The 19,972-nt window shown below is 37.5% G+C and overlaps 2 protein-coding genes and 1 pseudogene across 6 annotated transcripts; 1 reads left to right on the top strand and 2 right to left on the bottom strand.

The window, feature by feature from the left end:
* Positions 1–1,634: 1,634 nt before the first annotated feature.
* LOC149047340 (octopamine receptor beta-2R-like) lies at positions 1,635–2,974 on the bottom strand (annotated as a pseudogene).
* Positions 2,968–14,636, bottom strand: LOC149047338 (uncharacterized). 5 transcript variants are annotated; one of them, XM_089205680.1, is made up of 9 exons: positions 14,501–14,636; positions 13,497–13,563; positions 8,951–9,038; positions 7,885–8,278; positions 6,854–7,266; positions 6,363–6,409; positions 5,812–5,894; positions 5,001–5,438; positions 2,968–4,699 (listed from the first exon to the last, which is right to left on the bottom strand). In XM_089205680.1, the coding sequence occupies exons 3-9, from the start codon at positions 9,009–9,011 to the stop codon at positions 4,288–4,290; spliced, it is 1,848 nt and encodes a 615-aa protein (XP_089061806.1). In that variant the 5' UTR covers positions 9,012–9,038; positions 13,497–13,563; positions 14,501–14,636; the 3' UTR covers positions 2,968–4,287. The 5 variants fall into 5 exon arrangements, with proteins under 5 accessions (XP_089061806.1, XP_089061808.1, XP_089061807.1 ...); XM_089205682.1 differs by having other exon boundaries at positions 6,363–6,406; XM_089205681.1 differs by lacking the exon at positions 13,497–13,563.
* Positions 10,405–11,125, top strand: LOC149047339 (uncharacterized). The gene has a single exon (XM_089204253.1). The coding sequence runs from the start codon at positions 10,412–10,414 to the stop codon at positions 11,123–11,125; it is 714 nt and encodes a 237-aa protein (XP_089060379.1). The 5' UTR covers positions 10,405–10,411.
* Positions 14,637–19,972: the final 5,336 nt, after the last annotated feature.

Below are 19,972 nucleotides of genomic sequence, written 5' to 3'. Positions count from 1 at the left end.
TTTTCAGGTAGTGGTTCGATTAAGAAAGCTAGATACTACTCAAATCTATGACCAATACCCACCAAGAAAATGCGGTTATGAAATAAAGGAACGAACGGGCTACGATAATATCGTGGTTGTTCTTAACAGATGTTCTTTTCCACAGCGTATTATCAGATTCCACTTACCTCATAGAATATATATATATATAAAGGCACTCGTTTTCAGGTAGCGGTTCGATTAAGAAAGCTGGACACTACCCATAATCTATGACCAATACTCACCGTACAGTCGAGAACTCTGGTCAATACTGATCTAGAAGGAAATATGATGTGTCAGCAAAATTAGGAGAGGGGGACTGGGACTAGGGTCTGGGACAGAAAGTACAGCGGTAATCCGCATAGCACCAAAAAATGGCGGATGAAAAAATAAACAGTTTGATAGACTCTTTCGTTAGAACAATCGGCATCATGGACGATCAACAAGGAAGTATTTTATTGAAGGCTTTTTTTACTTTATTTTTTGTGTTGAAAAAAGCCAGATGTAAATTGCCAGTGCGATCGAAATCGGTTCTTCGGAGTAATATTGAACAACATTGAACAATAGATTTGTGTCACTTTAAGTAAACATTACTTTAAATACGAATTTTAGATTCAAACTTCACTTATATTTCTGTTGACTGATGCTTTGCTCATCTTCACATCATACTGTTATGCCTTCTAGCCACACAAATCCTAAGTCCATTAAAAGGGATTGCATCTTAGGGCGGAAGTAGTACCTATTTTAAATACGATTGATTCTCATACACTTTCCTTTTCCCTATACCCCGTTCGTTGTAGCAGTAACATCATATGCTTAAATTATAAAAGTTCATTTTGCATTGTCATGTACTTACTCAAAGTCTGATTATTCATTTGATTTATTTTATCCACTTTTACTTGTAGGTTACTTAGGAATTAGCCTAGTTACACACAACCCCTCAAGTATCTCTTGCTTTCATTCTCATCTTGTTTCAATAAAGGATCTTACTAACTATAACTAGTTACTTTATGTTTCGTGTGTTTTGGTGAAAGTGTGTTTTCTAAGAAGACAATTTGCGATGCATACTGTACTGGGATGAGTCTTGTGATTATTAGTGATCAATTATGATCATTATTTCTCAGTCATGTTGCGACAAAGGCACGTGGCGGTATTTAAAAAGCACTCGAAGGAAATAGATTTATATAAATACGTCATTTCTTAAGGTAAAAAAAGACACTTTTTATATCAAATACTTTGAGAGGGCAATGTTTGGATGATAACTATTGTGTAGGGAAGCCAATATTCAGAATAGAAAGACCCAGAAGTGCCCAAAGATTTAGATGACAATAAATTTCCTTTCCACCCCTCATCAGGTAGCCTACTTAATAGTTGGACGATTTCCAAGACATGCGATATTTGGCTTAGAGAGATGTGGTTATCAAGGTAATGACATAACAAAAGTAGTATACTGTCATCTTTACCAATCAAGTCTGTCTGTCCATCTTGATACGTCTTGTGTGAAGTCAAGCCCCACCATCGGTAAAATGCTATCACAGAGGGCGTGAAGAGATTGATAGTGAAATGATTAAAAAGAAATATGGCAAACGTAAAATGAAGGGGTTGGTCCGCGTACAAAGCGTGTTTCTCAAACTTAAATTAGTTTTCACTGCCTTTTCCAGAGAAGTTGGAATTTCGCATTGAAATTGGTGGTCAGAGTCATCAATAAAAGAGCAGCCTTCAAACTAAATGAAAGAGTTTGTTGGAGATCAAGGGTAGCAGGAAGTCAGCTGTTAGGTTCTCCATATATTTCCACGCCGACTTGAGGCTGATGAGCAGGGAGATATGGCCAACACTGAACAGTTTTTAGTATTTGCAAGGCCGTTTGCCTATATCGCCTGCTTCTGGCAAAGTAAATGTAATGATTTAGGGAGGAATTCCATAGTGAGAAAGTTTTGGCCCATTCAAAGCCTTCGTAGTACCAGCTTTCGGACCATGGAGCAATTGCTGAGTAGAATATGAGCGGGATCTATGTCACTACAAAAGCACCAACCACAATTGCAAATGTTTTGGCAGCTTTGCTTTCCTTTAATGTCTTCGCTGCTTTATCTTCTGACGCAATCAGGAGTTTGCTTGCTAAATCTATCTTCGTTTTCTCGATGTACCATCGCCACAATTCTAATACGCTGCGCATGTGCGACCCTTAAAATATATGAGTACATGAAATTTTAGCTAAAAGCTGTACCATGCAATAAATCCAAAAGAAAATTTCTCGGTTGGTTTCTACGAATGAATAGACAGTAGCAATGATTGCAGATGTCAACCAGGCGACAGATACGTAAGAAAAAGCGGACGTCTTGTTCATTAGTTTGTGAACGTAATGGCCACCGAATTGCTGTGAGACGATCTACTGTAATTCCAACCACATTAACTTGCCTACAAATTTCCTTATCATAATGTGTGTGGCACTGTTTTTCAGAACTGGGTCGCAAATTGTATTTTTTACGTCAAAAGGCATATATATTGCTGACACTATTAAGTCAGCTGTTGAAAGGCTGAAGATCAAGAAGTCTGGAACGGAACGAAATTTGACATTCCTTGTGATGGCCAGCAAGACAAGGCTATTTCCTAGCGTTCCAACAATGGCGCCAGCAATGCCGATCATAGATAAGTTTATTACTTGAGAGTAGTCGTCAGAGCAGTTTGTACATCTAGAGAAGTCGGACGAGTTTGAAAATGCTCTTTCCATTTCAAACAGCTTAAGTGATAGTGGTTGGCTCTTTGGATCTGCAACAAGGAGACTTTGGTTTTTGGTATTGTAGACTATGGCCATTACCTACAATTTGCTGCAGCTGTTAGTCGAATAGAATGGAATCTCGTTAACAAAGTCAATGTTAACCGGCTACTGAGGCTAATGTTTATCACCCACAAATGTGTCGATAAGTAAACTTCAGAAGACACAACTGTTATAGCTGATTTCGTAGTCTCTGCAATTTTCCGAAAAGTTATTTAAAGTATAATAATGCCCTCAGACCTAAAATATTGGAATGATAATGGAATTATAAATGTTTGAGTGACTCCTCAGAAAAAAAGTTATCGCATAATTTTCAAACTTTTCCTTAAATTTTTTCTACCAAGTTCTGTTTCGAAAAATACAATGAAAAAGATAGGTCATCATTTTTGTTTGAGAGACATGATTAACCAAACCTACCCCACTCATGCCTGTTTTAGCACTAATCACGCGCGTCATTTCATCTGCTCACGATACATTTTGCAGTAGCTAACAGCAGGCGTTTTTAAAGTAATACTTAAAAAACCTGGTTGGTAAAAAGTCTCGAGCGTATGGAACAATTTTATGTATGATTTGTGGAAAATCACGCCATTTTTGAACAAAATCGACTCGAAACGTTCCTCGAGTCGTTCCTTTCATGGTCATTATTTGCATCCTCGCATAACAGGCTTCGTGCACGCTTTTAGCTTTACTTTTTTTCCCTTTGATGATTTTTTTGTTTATGATTTTTCCAATTTAAAGTTTATAATTTGAACGCAAAAATTATGCAATAAAAAATGCAGTTCACTGTGCTCCTTCAAATGCTAAAGATCATCCTACCTTTCAACCTGGTCATTTGATTGGAAAACGATACCGTGTTCTCGGAATGCGCGCACGCTTATTCGCCTGATTACGTGATTTTTATGCGTAGTACAGTATACGCAGTACAATACTGAGAAATCACCTTCAGCGCACGTATATACATAAACCTACAACTTGTAACAAAGGCCAAACTGTTAAGATCGACCTAAAATTCAAGGAAATTTCAGCCTAACCTAACCAATCAGATTTTTCATAGTAAGTCTGATTACGCGCTAATCACTTCTAAAGAATGAAAAGTTTACAAAATGCACTGGAAAGCTTTAAATACGCCTTGCTTTAAAAAATGGTTTCAGAAGCTTGCAGTTATCGACATAATTTCTGGTCTAACACCAGAAAAAATACAGCAAAAAACTGTACTCAGGTGTCAATATTCATTGAAGGCCAACTCAGGTCAAACTGAGTCATTTCCCTAGTATAAAATTATTTTCATAATTGATATTTATCTATTCTCAAAACAATAATTACGGTAAAAAATGGAAATACAAATTATTTGTAGCATTGAATGGCTACAACAACAACTTCTACATCACAATGGAAATATAGACGTTTCGAATACGCCTCCATCAAATGGGTTGCTGTTTAATTTGGCAGCGCAGGCAGTCTTCATAAGAACCATTTCTTGAAAAGTTAGAAGTTAGTTATACATCCTTTGGGTTTACATCGTCCGTGCATTGAACTGGTCTATTAACACCAGATGCGCCACAACCATCATCGTTTTCTTCAGCTCCACGTTTTGTGTTAGGGAAGGGTGAATGCTTTTCTTTCGCAATAGTATTCCGACTGGCTCCGTCTGTCTTCTCATTTAAGGGGTTCTCGTATATCGCACAGTTTATATTATTCGACAAGTCTGGACGTGAGTTGTTGTCAAATTTCTTTCCTGTGTTTATGCGATGGATTCTGTTGTTTCCAGGATCTATATGACCCTGCACTTCACTATCGTTCACCTGAGGCTGCACCATCATCTCCATATGGTTTCTGTCATCATTTATGTTGTCAACAGCTACATCATCCTCAGGCTCTTGACCACACACATTTGCACCATTATCCCGCCTAGAAGTAAACAAAGCTAAATATGGGTCAAGTAATCAAATAAACTATAAAACTGAGTCAATTCAAGACAAAAATGCATTGAAACAGAAAGGGAGCCGTTGAAATTGAACTGCAGAGGCACTGATCATCATAAGGATATCATTTTATAAGTAAGTGAAGTCCACTAACGTAGACAAAAGCTTTATTTATCTACAATCATATCCTAGGGATATGAATTTTGAATTTGACTGAGTAGTATGAACAGATGAATGAGAAATGACTAGCTAATTCAAATAAAAAGGCATTCAAAATAATTTCATACCTTTTGTACCAGATGATCACGATAATGATAACGATCACGATTCCACTTGCGACTGTTCCTGGTGTTATCAAAGCAATGGTTCCCTTTTTCGACGACACTCCTTTCGCAACCTCCTCTTCATTGATATCCTTGTGGGGTTCCGTATAATTACAAAATTTTTCGAATGATGGAGGGTTACAATTTACATATATAACCTTGTAACCACCTAAATGTTTGCTGATATAGTAGACACTCTTTTGTACAATATAATCCAAAGTGCTGTTTTTAATTACCATACGGGATGAATTGGATTGGGTTTGAAGAATAAGTGAAAAAACCACTTCAGTATGATTCAGCACTGAAGACCCTTCAGGTTGCTTTAGGACTCTGATCTGAGCTGAACTGGCTTCGGAATCATTTGGAAAGATGCTGCATAACTGTTTTGCAAGGGTTGTGTTTCTGTTGAGAAGGAAAGGATATCACGATGTTTTACACGTCTTTGGCTAAAGAATGATCATGTAATGGTTGCACACTGCTTTATCTTCAAGCTCCACATTCAGGTGCACTGAGCCAGAGCAGCCAAGTACACATGGTCACTGTGTTGGGTTCCCCCCGCCCCCTGGTCAAGTGTGGCAATCACTTTAATTCGTCCATATGCGAAATAGCTTATGCTTCCTTTTTTCTAGTTATGAATGGTGTTTTCGCTGTGATGGGCATGCCCTCCCATGTTGGGTTTCCATAAATATCACTATATAGCAAGAAAATTCTAAACTACAACGCTAATATACCAAAATGAAAATCATTTCATTTCTACAAACAACGTTTGCAATACCTTGATTTGTAACTGCATGTATCCTCATAGCAGTAGTCTCTTATCCCTTTCACGACTGCCTGTTTAAATTTATCTTCCTCCCACTGATGAACATATTTTAATACATTTTAATAAGTCATTAAAATAAGGAGTAGGATCTTCAAACTTATCTTATAGTAATATTAAAACTTCGACCTTTAGTCAGCCAGCAAACCCCTTAACTGCCCAATCTTAACGAACTCTGCTTAGGAGTACTGTGCCTAACTGGTCGTGCCAGGGGTATTTAGGCTGCAATTGCTTAGCAAAGCCGGGAATGACCTCTCATGTGATGACTTTTGGATCACCCCTCCACAGCCAAGCAAATTCCAGATAGTTCAGTGAACATATATAGCTGCAATAACCAGTGCTACATGTAGCAGTATCATAGAAGTCCAAAAGGGCAGACAATTGTGTCCGAGCGAAAGCGAAAGGCACCAACCATTAAGTTTTCGCCAGGAGCGGGAGATAAGGTGAGGGTCAGAGGATTTTCTTTGCGTTACGATGAAATGTACCTCAAAAGAAAATTAGAATACCTCTTCCATTTTCATTTCCAATGTAATACTGACAGCCACCAGATCTACTAAAAAAGAGATTTGATTTGGTTAATTAAAACTGGTGAACCAATAACTTTGTGGATAATGCAGTGATAATCATGGTTCAAAAATGTTTGTCTCGTTTTGTATTTTCAGATAAAAATAGTTATGCATCGACTTTGAGTGCCTTTTTACTAATAAAAGAGTCCTCTAATACTTGTGACTGAAGGTGTATTGCTGATTTTCCTGCGGCTTTTTTGAAATGTGTACCATAAAACATTCTTCTAAATGGAAATTTAAAGCGCGTTTTCCTGAATTGATTGTATAAGAAAAAAAATTTAAATTGTTCCGCATTGAGGATTTTAGGGTAAACGACTCAATTTGTCTTGAAAGTAGATTAAAGTCTCATTTATGGTGTTTATAGTTTAAAGTTTCATTCATGGTGAAATGAAAAATCGGAGTAGGAAGAGCAACAAACAATTTCTACTTACTTAGAGGTTGCCTTGATCCGTCTAATACAGTAATTCCATGTATTTCAGGGAAAGACAGGTCGAGATTTCCAAGATATTCTAGGCTTGTTTTGTCCACCAGCCGAATTTTTTTGGCTCTGTTATCAGACAAGTAGACAGTTCCGTTGTGAAGTGCTATAGCGACCAGTTGACTGTTAGTTATCTTTTTTGATAGTTTTCGATTGCGTCCGTCCAGATCAGCTCTGCCGACCACACCCAGACCAGCGTCGACCCAATAAATTACGCTCTCTGAATCAGCGTAGTCTACTATTACTCCATTTACCCATTTCAAGGGGAAACTGGAACTCGTTTCCACAATGGTGACCCTTTCCTTCCCGTCTAAGGTGGCTCTCTCAATTTTAGGATTTGAACCCCAAACTGTCCAGAAAATGTACCTGTAAGATTTGATTCATTAATTCTGTGTTAATCTTCTTGACAACAATAAATTTCAAGGTGTTAATATTGTAAAAAGAGGCCTGATTATTTAACGAGGAGCAGTTTAGTCAGCAAATAATTTTTAAGGCGATTGGCTAACCTATCCTGCTGAGAGGCAGTTACAGCTCCGTTTCATTAGAACTCCCTTTTTTCAATTATAAAAATAAACAAAATTTCAAGGGCATGCTGGAAAAAATGTGTCACTTTGGGAATCGAGTGATCCGTTATTATTTTGCCCATTTGGTTGCGAAGAGACAACTTGCACAGCAACTCTTTTACGCCATTAGAGCAAATTGTACAAATGTAATATGTGTATATATGTAAAATATGTAACAAAGAAACGTGATTCACCACCAATGAAAAAAGTGCACTTTGGCTGATTTTACGTCCTCAATACTACACCCTGAAGCCTGGCTTAAGGAAGTGGTTGAACAAAAAAAGAAGTAACAAAGAAAAAAATAAATAAAAAGGTCTATCCTATCCTATCTTAAATTAGACGTTTCCTAGTTATATCGAGCTTCTCAGTTCGCGAGTTGTGATTTCAATACTTAAAGTACATATGACTTCTCCCTACTCACCCATTGACCGAATCAACTGCGATACCTCGAGGCTTGTCAATGTCTCGGTCAAACAGTATCTTTCTGTCACTTCCGTCAACCTTCGCCATTTCTATTCGGTTGTTTCTTGTGTCCGTCCAAAATATGCCTTTGCTAATCCAGTCTATAGCTATTCCTCCCACTTTACCGACGCCTTTCGTCACATTTTCTTTTATGTTCGTCTGAAGATCCATTCTTTTGATGGTACCACCCCAAAAGTCACTCCAATAAATATAATTGTCCTCTACGTCCATTGCAATGACAATGACCTTTCCAATATCTTGCACTACAACGCTAGAAGCGGTTTTCCTAGCGAACAGGTTGATACTATTTATGGTATTCCCAATGCTATAGTACAAGCATGGCCCTTCACACGCTGTGAGGAGAGGAGAACAGCTAATTCAAAAATTCCACAAGATAACTGGTGAATGGGAAGCAATACAGTAGAGAAAAACAAATGAAATTCCAATCCGCCAGATCAAATCGAACAGTTCTGCATGTGGGAGTAAAACTTCCCCACAAAAAGTCGCTAAACCAAATGAAATTGTTGTCGATATGTTAATCGCTTGGGTAAGGTGTATACAAAGAGCTTATCTACTCTCAAGAAAGAGTAGTTATCGAATTTCACGTTTAATTAAACTAATGAGTATTTCACGCGAATACATTGCAACGACTAATTGCGATTTATAATACCCGAGATACGACGAGAGGCCTGATCGGTCAAAACGCTATCGCTTATTGGACCGGTAAACCTATATAGAAGTACAACAGATATAATGAGAGTTCTCTCAACATCCCGCGCGGGTTATCATGCCAGTAAACCAATAGAAAGGGCGTTATACTGATTAATTTTTAATCACTTCATTTACGATAGTTAAAGATTACTACACTAAGCCTCCTTATTGTGCAGGTGTGCTCTTAAAAATTCCTTTCCTCCATAAAGGTTTGTTAATAACACAGTGAATCAGTGCAGTTACCAAAAGACACTTTGCAACGAGAATTGATCTAATTGGTTGACGATTCAGGTTAAAACGATGAAGTGACTTACCATGGATGATTTTACAATGAAGCCATGATAGGAGAATTAAAAAGAACTTCAATCCCTTCATCCTGAATGCCAGGGTTAATTCCTGCTTCTGTAAAGTGAAATATAATTTGCTAGGTTAGAAAAGCTAGGTTGGCAACGTCAGAAGAAAAATAAAAGGAGAACGCGGCTGCTTCAATGAATTAATACTGTGGTGCTGATCTGTTTTGACTTGTCGTGAATTCCTAATAGCGTAAACGGTTAGTCTCCTTTGCGGCCACACTGAGGACACGTAACGTGACGCGTTGCGTGACTAACGCAGGGCGAGTGCATTTAAGAGCGAATTTTTTTTATCACCGCGTGGGAGGTGGCACATGATCGGAAAAATCACTATCCTCATATTTCGCTCAGAGATACCTTAGGGTAAGTCTATAAACGTGGTATAATTTTTTTGTTCAGAGCTGTTTTTATTTTCTAGAAAATCACCAAACACTGTATCGAGCCCCAACCGCCATAAAATGGCCGAAATGAAGTCGACGAGTAGGGCAACAAAACCTTTATTCCTCAAAAGCGCAAAAGAAAGCAAGTCTTTCTGAATTTTACCTATTTGTATACGAGGTATTAAAAAATGATTTGAATCTAATAACGGGCTTGTTGACATAACTATGAATTATTGGCGAATATTTGAAAATAGCCAAAATTTGATTGATTAAAAATTACATTTTGGAGCAGTTTTTCAATAAAAAGTTTTCCTACCTGGTATAACTCGGAATCACTTGAGATGAGCATTTTTACAAAGTGGAAAGAATGTTCTTTCCATGGATATAAAAATTAATTTGGGGCTCTTAATTACTGCGAAGAAGTAGCCCGGTCTATTTCGTGCAAATCGTAATGCCGCCATGTAAACAACCGCAGATAATCCAATTAGGCTTTTTATTATCGAAGCCATAATTCCAACAAAATCTTATTGCTTTGACCTATACTAGATTGTAAACTGGATTTATTAAGCTCACCTGGCGAAAAACACCTTTCTAAGATTGGTTCCTTGCCTCAATCTTGTTATAAAGAGACTTGACAACAGCTTCGATAGTACAGCACTACAGGCGGTGTATACCAAATCACAGTGAAAACATCTCACGAAGGTTCCTGCCGGAAACGTCGCATTGCTGGACATATTTCAGCTTGGAACACTCACATTTTACAAGTCTTCCTTTCACAATAAGAATGGAAGTTTGTTTTTTATAGAACGAGCCAGAGCATCCTGACAGATGAAGTGAATCATTGACGTTCGTTTTTTGCGATGGTGTCACGCAATTACATGTCACTCGAAAGGAGGCTCGGTTACCAATACGCTCTTATTTTCTTTCCTTCTTATCCCCTATTTTTTATTTCCGGGAAAAAGTTTTAAATCCAGAATTTAAAATTACCGTTGTTTGCATTTTTTAAGCGCGATACCACACACGGACATTCCTAAGGTATTCTTCAATGCAGCGACACTTAGATTGTGGTAAACACGAGCGAGCTCTAGAGCGCGAGACCTTAACAGACAGAGCTGTTAAGGTGTATGGAGAGAAATTGGAGGGAGAGACCCCTTCAGTAACAGAGGTTATTGCAAACAGTAGACTAGACATCATACCAGATTCGTGCAGAAAAGTACCAATGGGCTGGGCACTAAGGGCTGGTGCCCCACGAAAGAGATTTACTTCCAGCCAGAAGACCTATCTTATTGCCAAATTTAAACTGGGGGAACAATCAGGACAGAAAGCAGACCCTGCATCAGTTGCACGTGCGATGGTAAGCGCCAAAGATGCGAGTGGTAACCGCCTGTTTACAAGCGACGATTTCCTTACAGCAAATCAAATAGCTGCCTTCTTTTCCCGACTGGCTGCGAAAAAGACCCTCCAGGATGACGAGGAACTGTCTGATGACGACTTGGAGGCCGCTGCAAGTGAAGCAAGAATCCAAGAGCTGTCGAATGCGAGTTTAAAGGAACTGGCGCTTAGACGCCCTATCACATATAATGCGTACAATCTTTGTGAAATGGCAGCAAAGTCCAAGTTAAAGAGCTTTTCCATTTCATTGCTGAAGGATATTTGCTTATTTTTTAGCATTGATATCAGCGATATCTCCGTTCATCGTAAGCAGCCTTACATGAGCAAGATCGAAGCCCTTTGTTTTAGCTGTACCTGTCAGCAGTGACGAACTACATGTAGCTTGAATATTGGTTTCATTGACCAGGAAAACACCTAAAGTATATGACACTGTATTCTTTTCCTTTCTTTCTTTCTTTCTTTCTTTCTTTCTTTCTTTCTTTCTTTCTTTCTTTCTTTCTTTTTTTGCTTTATGAAACCCATTCAGTTAGCTGGTATGGAGGAACTTCCTGATTTCTTGAATCTCCGAGGGTACGCCGCCTCTGTCTTGTCGAGAATTCGGGATCTCGAAGAATGGCCGATTAATTGTTTGATTAAGGGACGGGAAACAACTTTTTCCGAGTTCGAGTTGAGAAAACTGTCAAGTTTCTAGCGATGGCCATTATCATCGTAGCAATCAAGGTACAAAATCGAAAGGTTTAAATTGATGAGCACGCTATCGTAAGGAAAATTAAAAAAAAAAACAGCAACAACAAAAACAAAAAACAGAGATTGTGTAAGTCCAAAGCTTTAAAAAATGTAATTGTAATGACCTACAGTCAGGCGATATCAAATAACACGTACTGTCTCGCGGCCTGATACAAGCGGCCGACTTTGTGACTCGAAGATTTACGTTTTTAGTGAAGTTTAACGTTCAAAGTGCTTAGATAAAGCACGAAATTGTTAGTCTGTTGTTCTGTTTACATAGTCGGTAGAATTTTTCCAGTGTCATTAGAAAAGAACGCCTCACCGTGGGACCTGTCTGCCTGCCACTGAAGGTCGTGGTAGACCTTATCGATCCACTAGGGACACGTAGGTGATGTATATAATCACGGAGCACCAGACAATTAACTTCCAGTTGTTTTAGTTAACTGGGAAGTTCGTCATTTGAGAGGTTACGCATGACGTTTGTTTTTCCCGCGAACGTCAAAAATTCAATTTCTGTCGTCTGTCTTTAGGCGTGTGTACACGGAATTAAGTAGGTTTGTGTTTGTTGTGAATGTGTTATTTTATTTTATTCTATTTTTTGTGCAGGATTTTTTTTAAGAATTCCATAGATAGGTAACCAAATGAAAGGCAAGCTTGCGTTTGCCGTTTGCCGTTAAACGTCATTCTTAAAGTGCCTATTGATAAATATAATCTTTGCAAGCGCGAAGTCGTGGAAATAGAGTCGATAACAACGCATGTATAGTCAGTACCAGGGGGTGACTAAATTTACGAAAACGTCAAAAAGTAGTTTTTCAGAATGGCACTGATTCAAAACACTCAAAAGAGATCTACAGCGTTTTTTAAGTGAATTCGCGCAGGTTTTTGTTTAAAGCATAACACTGACTAAGAAATAAATATTAGTTGGCCCTGCACTCGGTACAGCGATGTCTGCAGACGAATGCCTGTCTGGGTGTCCTGTGCACGTTTAGCGTGATTGCGTGACAAACATGAGTGATGACACACGACTTCGTTGGTGAACATCGTTGTGCCATTTGGGGAGCCAAACGTTTCTTAACTGAAACTGTAAGCAATCAAAGCACCTTGGTTTATCGTGCAAAAAAGACTTTTGTATATACTGGAGTTGTATGGAAGCAGAAATAAGTCAAGAGGTGCGATGGTCTGCGATGATTTATGAACAGCTTCGAGTATTGTAAATGGTCAAGCCGGACGTTGTAAACACTTTTCAAGTGAACATGGCGATTTGAAACAAAAATAATGGAAACATCTTTCCTTAATCACTGGTTTCAGAAGGTAAGGGTAACATATTGAGTTTCTGATAAAGCACAGCTCAAAGCGGTAAGATTTTGCAGAAATTATGGCTTCGATAATAAAAGAATAATTGGATTATCTGCGGTTGTTTACACGGCGGCGTTGCGATTTGCACGAAATAGATCGGGCTATTTCTTCGCAGTAATCAAGAGCCCCAAATTAATTTTTATATCCTTGAAAAGAATATCGTTTCCAATTTTCAGAAATGCTCATCTCAAGTGATTCCGAGTTATACCGAGTAGGAAAAATTTTTATTGAAAAACTGCTCCAAAATGAAATTTTTAATCAATCAAATTTTGGCGATTTTCAAATATTCGCCAATAATTCATAGTTATATCAATAATCCCGTTATTAGGTTCAAATAATTTGTTAATACCTCGTATACAAACAGATAATATTCGGAAAGATTTGCTTTCTTTTGCGCTTTTGAAGAATAACGTTTTTGTTGCCCTACTCGTCGGCTTCATTTCGGCCACTGTTATGGCGGTTGGGGCTCGATACAGTGTTTGGTGATTTTCTAGAAAATAAAAACAGTTCTGAACAAAAAAATTATACCACGTTTATAGACTTACCCTAAGGTATCTTTGAGCGAAGTATGAAGGTAGGGCTTTTTCTAGGCATGTGCCACATTTTTTTGATTTCACGCGGTCTCCAGAAAAATTCTCTCTTAAAACTGTACTTACTTGCTCACTAATTTTTTTTCACACCGGCTGATAGAGAGGAGAGAAGATGTTATCGGCAAACACGAATCTTTCAAACAATGAAAAAAACAGACGAATATGTAAGTTATCTCTTGATGCTGATTAAATGTAGCAAGAATGGTCTGATTTGGTTTGAGAGAATTAAATTAATTTTTGCAATCGCTTGACATTTTTAAAAAAACATATCTGATACTTTCAAGAAGTTTGAAAGAAACTTTCGGTGGAAGCTCTGTAAAAACTGCTCACTGCTGGGCATTAAGTCACGATGAAACACGTAAATGTTTCGCAGTCAAAGAAAGTTACGTCAAGCGGAAGTATTTTTTTAAAACCGTTCACAGTCACGTTCAGTTTGTGTACAGCAAGTGAACGCCACAATTGACAAACCGCACCCGACACTGAATAAATTCTTCAGAAAATGACACATTGTAACGGTAACATGGAGATAAAAATTTTAAGTTTTAGCTGGGCTACCTAAACTATTTACTCGAATCAAGATCGAAAACGGAAGTCAGTATTTCTCGAAAAGGAAATATTTTTCTCAGAATTTGTAATCATATTTACTTCCGTATAAGGGATTGCTATCTGTTTCTGCTATTCCTTGCTGCTTTATTTTCTTCTGAGCTAAAATTGGCTAAAAGAACCATGGATAATAGTGCTTTGCCCACATTTTACCGTAAGATAAGATATTTCACGTCAGGAGACCAATAGTCAGGAAATCAGTAAGGCGAACAGGAGATAAATTTCATCACAAATAATTAAATTCAATATATATCTTGGTCTTACATATTTCTTTAGGAGGTACAATTAAGCCAAATAGTTTTTTTTTGTTTCTCCTGATATGGCGGTAAATAGCTAGATTCAGCTTTTCGATGAAAGAAAATGCGATTATAAAATAAAGGAGCGAACGGTCTACGATAACACTCTGCATATCGAGGTTGTTCTTAACAGATATTCTTTTCCACAACGTATTATCAGATTCCACTTACCTCATAGGATGTACATAAATAAGCACTCGTTTTCAGGTAGTGGTTCGATTAAGAAGGCTGGACATTACCCAAATCTATGACCAATATTCACCATACAGTTGAGAACTCTGGTCAATATTAATGTAGAAGAAATTATGGTATGTCAGCAAAATTATGAAAGGGGAGTGGGGACTGGTACAGGAGTCTGGAACTGAAAGTACAGCAGTAATCCGCACAGCAACAAAAAATGGCGGATGACAACATAAACAGTTTGGTAGACTCTTTCGTTAGAATAATCGTCTCGATGGACAATCAACAAGGAAAGATTTTATTGAAGGCTTTTTTGACTTGATTTTTGTGTCGAAAGATTAAGTGTTACCCAGATGTAAACTGCCAGTGCGATCAAAATCGCTTCTTCGGAGTAACATTGAATAACATTGAACTATAATTTATGTCACTTTAAATATGTTACTTTAAATGAGAATTTTAGATTCAAACTTCACTTAAATTTCTGTTGACTGATGCTTTTCTTATCTTCACCATCATGCTGTTGTGTCATCCAGCGGCGCAAATCGTGAGTCCATGACTGCACTGTAGGGCGGAGGTAGTTCCTATTTTAAATTCGATTAATTCTCATACACGTTCCTTTCCCTATACCCCGTTCGTGGTAGTAGTAACATCATACGTTTAAATTATAAAAGTTCATTTTGTATTGTCATGCATCTACCCTAAAGTCTGATTATTCATGTGATTTATTTTATCCACTTTTACTTGTAGGTTACTTAGATATTAGCCAATTACACACAACCCCTCAAGTATGTCTTGCTTTCATTCTCATCGTGTTTAAATAAAGGGTCTTTTTCTAATTTTTATTTTTATTTTTATTTTTTTATTTTTATTTTTTTCTATATATTATACTTACATATGTACTTACACTATACTTACTTCTTACACGAAGCTTACACTACATTAACTTGCACTACTTACAATACATTTATTTCAATACAATTACACTAGTCAAATTGATTACAATTGATCTACTTACGTTATTGTTTGCATGTTAATTGTTCGAGTCACTGATAAGAATTTTTTATTAATTTCCCCACATAGGGTATTAATTTTCTAGAATTTAATAGATTTTTAAATAAATAGGTAGCGAAAAGAAACAAATCAAAATACAAAAGTTGAGAAGAAAAAGGACACAATACAATTTTATAAAGACAAAAAATTTCCATTTGTTCCTCAATTCCTTCTCCTTATTATTAGTGACTGCAATATATTTTTCTAGATTAATTTTTTCGCAGCACAAGTGAGACAAAATCATCGAATTGGTACGTTATGGTATTTAAAGCGTTAACATATAAGAAACATTTACCCAAAATAATGAGATAGTTGAGGGCTAAACATTAGGTGTGACAGCGAATAATTCCGAACGTAACCTCTAGTTCTGACAGCAGAAGTTTCGTATTACTAGAGATTGAGTACCACTCCTGGAATCTATTCCAAAAAGAACTTGCGTGCATGCAGTTTATAGACAAATACCACAGGGTCTGACACTCAGAAGGACAAAAGGGACAGGAGGGCGAGGAAACTTTTTTCATTTTGTGTAACACGCTATTCGTTGGTAAAGTTCGGTGAATGATTTTGTATTGGAACATCATCGATTTAATTTCTCTCGTGGCTTTGAATGGTAGGAGGTAAATATATTAACTGGGTCTTGGGAACCTTCTTGCAATACTATCTTCCAATTTTGGGGAATAGAAGAAAGAATGCTATAATATTGTAAAAAGTTACATTTTACATTGAATTTATTGCAAAAAGAATTAAATGGAAGGAGATGGCCCTCACAGGAGTCAAAAAGGTCCAAGATTTGTTTTATTCCTGCTTGATACCAATGAGGAAAGAATACCATTTTCTTATTCACAGTTAAAAATCGGTTATTCCAGATTGGCTGTGAGAGAACCTCACTTTTATTTTTTGGTGTGGCCGTTGTGATGTCCTGCCAGTAAAAAATAATTTGTTTGTAGAAAGCAGGAAGATGGTTGTCTAGGTCAAGGAGATTATAATAATAATTACATTTAAGAACAAGTCTCTGTAAGAATCAAACATCTTGGGAAATGAAAATTTTCAACCCCCCATCAAATTTTGCATGCAGTTAGGCGCTCAGGGGGGGATGCACAAAAATGCTCTTTCTGAAGGGCGCTGCACTCTTGTTGTCATGGTAACAACGGCTGCTTGTTCGAGGCCTGGGGCCTCATTTTCATACAAAAACGTCGCAAAAAAAGAGTGAAATGTTTATTTCTCTATCTCAAGCTAAATACAACATTACAAATTGGCACTTCTACCATACATAGTAACATCATTCATCTTCATATTGATATAGTCAATTTTCCCAGGGAGTAAAGCTGAACACACTAAAAGATTATTCATTTCGGTACAGTTCCGGTCATTTTTGTTGTCGGGTAAAACAGGGAAAACGTTTATCTGAATTTCTCCAAAAGTACACCGATTCTGGAACTGAAACTAACCACATAGCTGGTTATAATATTCTAGTTTTTAAAAATGTTAAAATCTCTGCGGGCCTGCCTCTACTTTCCATAGGAGCAATTCGCGAACGAAGCTTAAAAATCAGATATTGCATAATTTGGCGATGTTTACATCGAATGTTCTCGACAAAAAATGTTTCAGAAAAATGAAACATGTAAAGCTTTGGAAGAATGTCATCTTATGAGCAATATCCCGAAGAGAAATCTCGTCTCTGCTTGTCATCTTTTAAAAAAAAATTGATCAACCTTCATGGAGGACTACTCGACGTAACTACAAACATATACCTCAAATCGTGTGCATATCATCCAGATTCCGAGTGCTGCACCTTCTTTCATGGGAATTTGAGCGATCTGAAGTCCTCTGAAGATACACTGTCATACTTGTATGTCATTTGAAACATGTTGAAGTCGGCTGATCTCCATGAAACCATTCTCACACCGGTCATTTGTCATAAACATGTACGTTGTCACGATGGCGTGACGCTGTATTTCTCTATGAAGTTTCCATCGGTCGTCCCAAAGAAGACGAGAAATGGACATTTCGGCATATCAGCAGATTTCTGCGCATTCTAAGTAAAATCAACCAAAAAAGAAAGGAAAAACCGTCGATTGAACGCTCGTACACACTGAGAATCTGAAAGCAGAAATTGCAACTTGTCAGCGGCAGTACTACATGTGAAACCCAGTCGTCAGTAATAGCAATTTGTACGACTCGCGCGAAAATTATCACAAAGTGGAGATTTTGAACTACTCAGTATCCTTGCAGTACAGCAAATTGAATAGGGATTTCATCACAACCAATCTCCAGAAATTTAGCTTTTTTTCAGGGAGTCTTTCTCGTGCTCGAACGTTACATTGGCTTTGAAACTTGAGATTTATTTCCCTTGACAATAAAATGCTATAGGTAGTACTTACAAAATTACAAAGGAACTATTTTTGTTGTCGCTTGGACCGAGAAATACATGTTTGAAATAATTAATGCTGTCACTGATGAACCAAAGGGCACAATCTTCTCAGTTATTAGATTGATAATCTCCACAGACTAAAGTTATTAGACCGAACGATCTCCTGTTTCTTCCTGGTGAGCCGGCTACCTCAGGGGAAAATTAGAGAGACCTTTGTCTTCCTCTCATGTAAATCACTGGGAGATTGCGGTATATTCATCTTTCTTTAAGTTTGTAAAAGATATCCGGGAGAAAAGTATGGAAAATAATGGTGATGAAATCGCGGTTCTTTTTCCTGAAGGTCCTGAAGCGATCCAGATTACATATTAATCATGGGGAGTTTCGTTCAAGTTACGAGTTGCGATTTGCGTGTGGATAATAAGTTGTTTGAAAGGTGGAACTATGACATTATGATTTCATTCAATCTTTTATTTCGAACTTTGTTATGATATTTTCTCTAACAAGACATAGAAGGAAACATTGATTGACTCGATTGCGCTGCGGCGGTGATAAGTCTCTCCTCATCATATCTTATGCAGATTTTCTAACAGTTTTCTGACAGTTTTCAGATGATTCGAATTATCTTAGTTCCTGTCACAAGGAAATAATAACTGCCCGAATCTGCCCTTTGTAGGGAGATACCTATGTCGTTCAAATTGCTATTGTTACAACTGGGTTTTACATGTAGTACTGCCGCTGACAGGTTACGATTGATACTCTCAGATTCTCAGTGTTTACGAGCGTTCAATCGGGGTTTTCCTCTTTTTTTTTTCGGTTGTTTTTACTTCAGAGTGCGGGTAATCTGCTGACATATACGAAAAATATCAATTTCGCGCCTTTTTTGGAGCGAGCGATAAAAACTTCACGGAGAAATACAGTGTCACGCCATCGTGATAACGTATATGTTTATGACAAATGACCGGTGTGAAGATAGTTTCATGGAGATCAGCCGACTTCAACATGTTTCAAATGACATACAAGTATAACAGTGTATCTTCAGAGGACTTCAGATCGCTCAAATTCCCATGAAAGAAGGTGCAGCACTCGAATCTGGATGATATGCACACGATTTGAGGTATATGTTTGTAGTTACGTCGAGTAGTCCTCCATGAAGGTTGATCAATTTTTTTTAAAAGATGACAAGTAGAGACGAGATTTCTCTTCGGGAAATTGCTCATAAGATGACATTCTTTCAAAGCTTTACATGTTTCATTTTTCTGAAACATTTGTTGTCGAGAACATTTGATGTGATTCGATATCTGCAGCGTCATGTCACTCGTTCGTCAAACCTTCTTAGTTTTAAGACGAAAATGCAAGAGTTTTTACTTAAATAATCACTGAATTGGCCTAGTCGCACATACGTAAGCCCTTTTTCTTTACTTTATTCATTAATGTAAGTGAGGTGGCTCTCCCATAAGTCCGGTGTCTTCGTGGGTCTCCTCGCCTTCTAGCTATAACCCTAGTAAACATATCTTTTGTATTGTGTTAATAATGCAAGTAAAAGATGATTATGATGATGATGAATGATGCTAAGAAAAGCAATGGAAGTATCGCAGAAAATAATATCTCTTTGAGAGACCAGTATGATCAAAATAAAGCATCATAGCAAGGAGACCAGTACAAACCAGGGGCGTGAAAACAAAGGCCAAACCATTCTTGTTTTAGGAGACGGCGAAGAGATTAACACAGTGCCTGAGTTATGAATTACACTGGATTAAAATGCCGCGAAATACGTGGAAATGCCCGTAATTCACATTTCACAAAATTGAACAAACGCTTGACATGATTTCCCTTCAAAATTATGGACTTTTTAACAACAAAAAACCACAAAATAATTTCGCTAAACCTCGCCCTTTCGTCATTGTGTTGCAATTATAGCTAACTAGATCTTTTAGAAAAATGCAATCATAAAAAATGTGAAACTAGAGTAAGAACCGCTTTGTTCTCGTACAATAATGAATTGAAGGCCACCTTGAATTTTCCTTTGGTGCGAACCTTCATTT

Source organism: Pocillopora damicornis, chromosome 4 (genome assembly GCF_964200805.1).
Source record: "Pocillopora damicornis chromosome 4, jaPocDami1.2, whole genome shotgun sequence".
NCBI lineage: Eukaryota > Metazoa > Cnidaria > Anthozoa > Scleractinia > Pocilloporidae > Pocillopora > Pocillopora damicornis.
This window is presented reverse-complemented; position numbering and strand designations above follow the sequence as displayed.

Coding starts and splice junctions, on each gene's coding strand:
- LOC149047338 (XM_089205680.1), bottom strand. CDS start 9,011: ATGAAGGGATTGAAGTTCTTTTTAATTCTCCTATCATGGCTTCATTGT. Junction 8,279..8,950: donor TCATTGTAAAATCATCCATG/GTAAGTCACTTC, acceptor CTCTCCTCACAG/CGTGTGAAGGGCCATGCTTG. Junction 5,439..5,811: donor ACATGCAGTTACAAATCAAG/GTATTGCAAACG, acceptor CCTTCTCAACAG/AAACACAACCCTTGCAAAAC.
- LOC149047339 (XM_089204253.1), top strand. CDS start 10,412: ATGCAGCGACACTTAGATTGTGGTAAACACGAGCGAGCTCTAGAGCGC.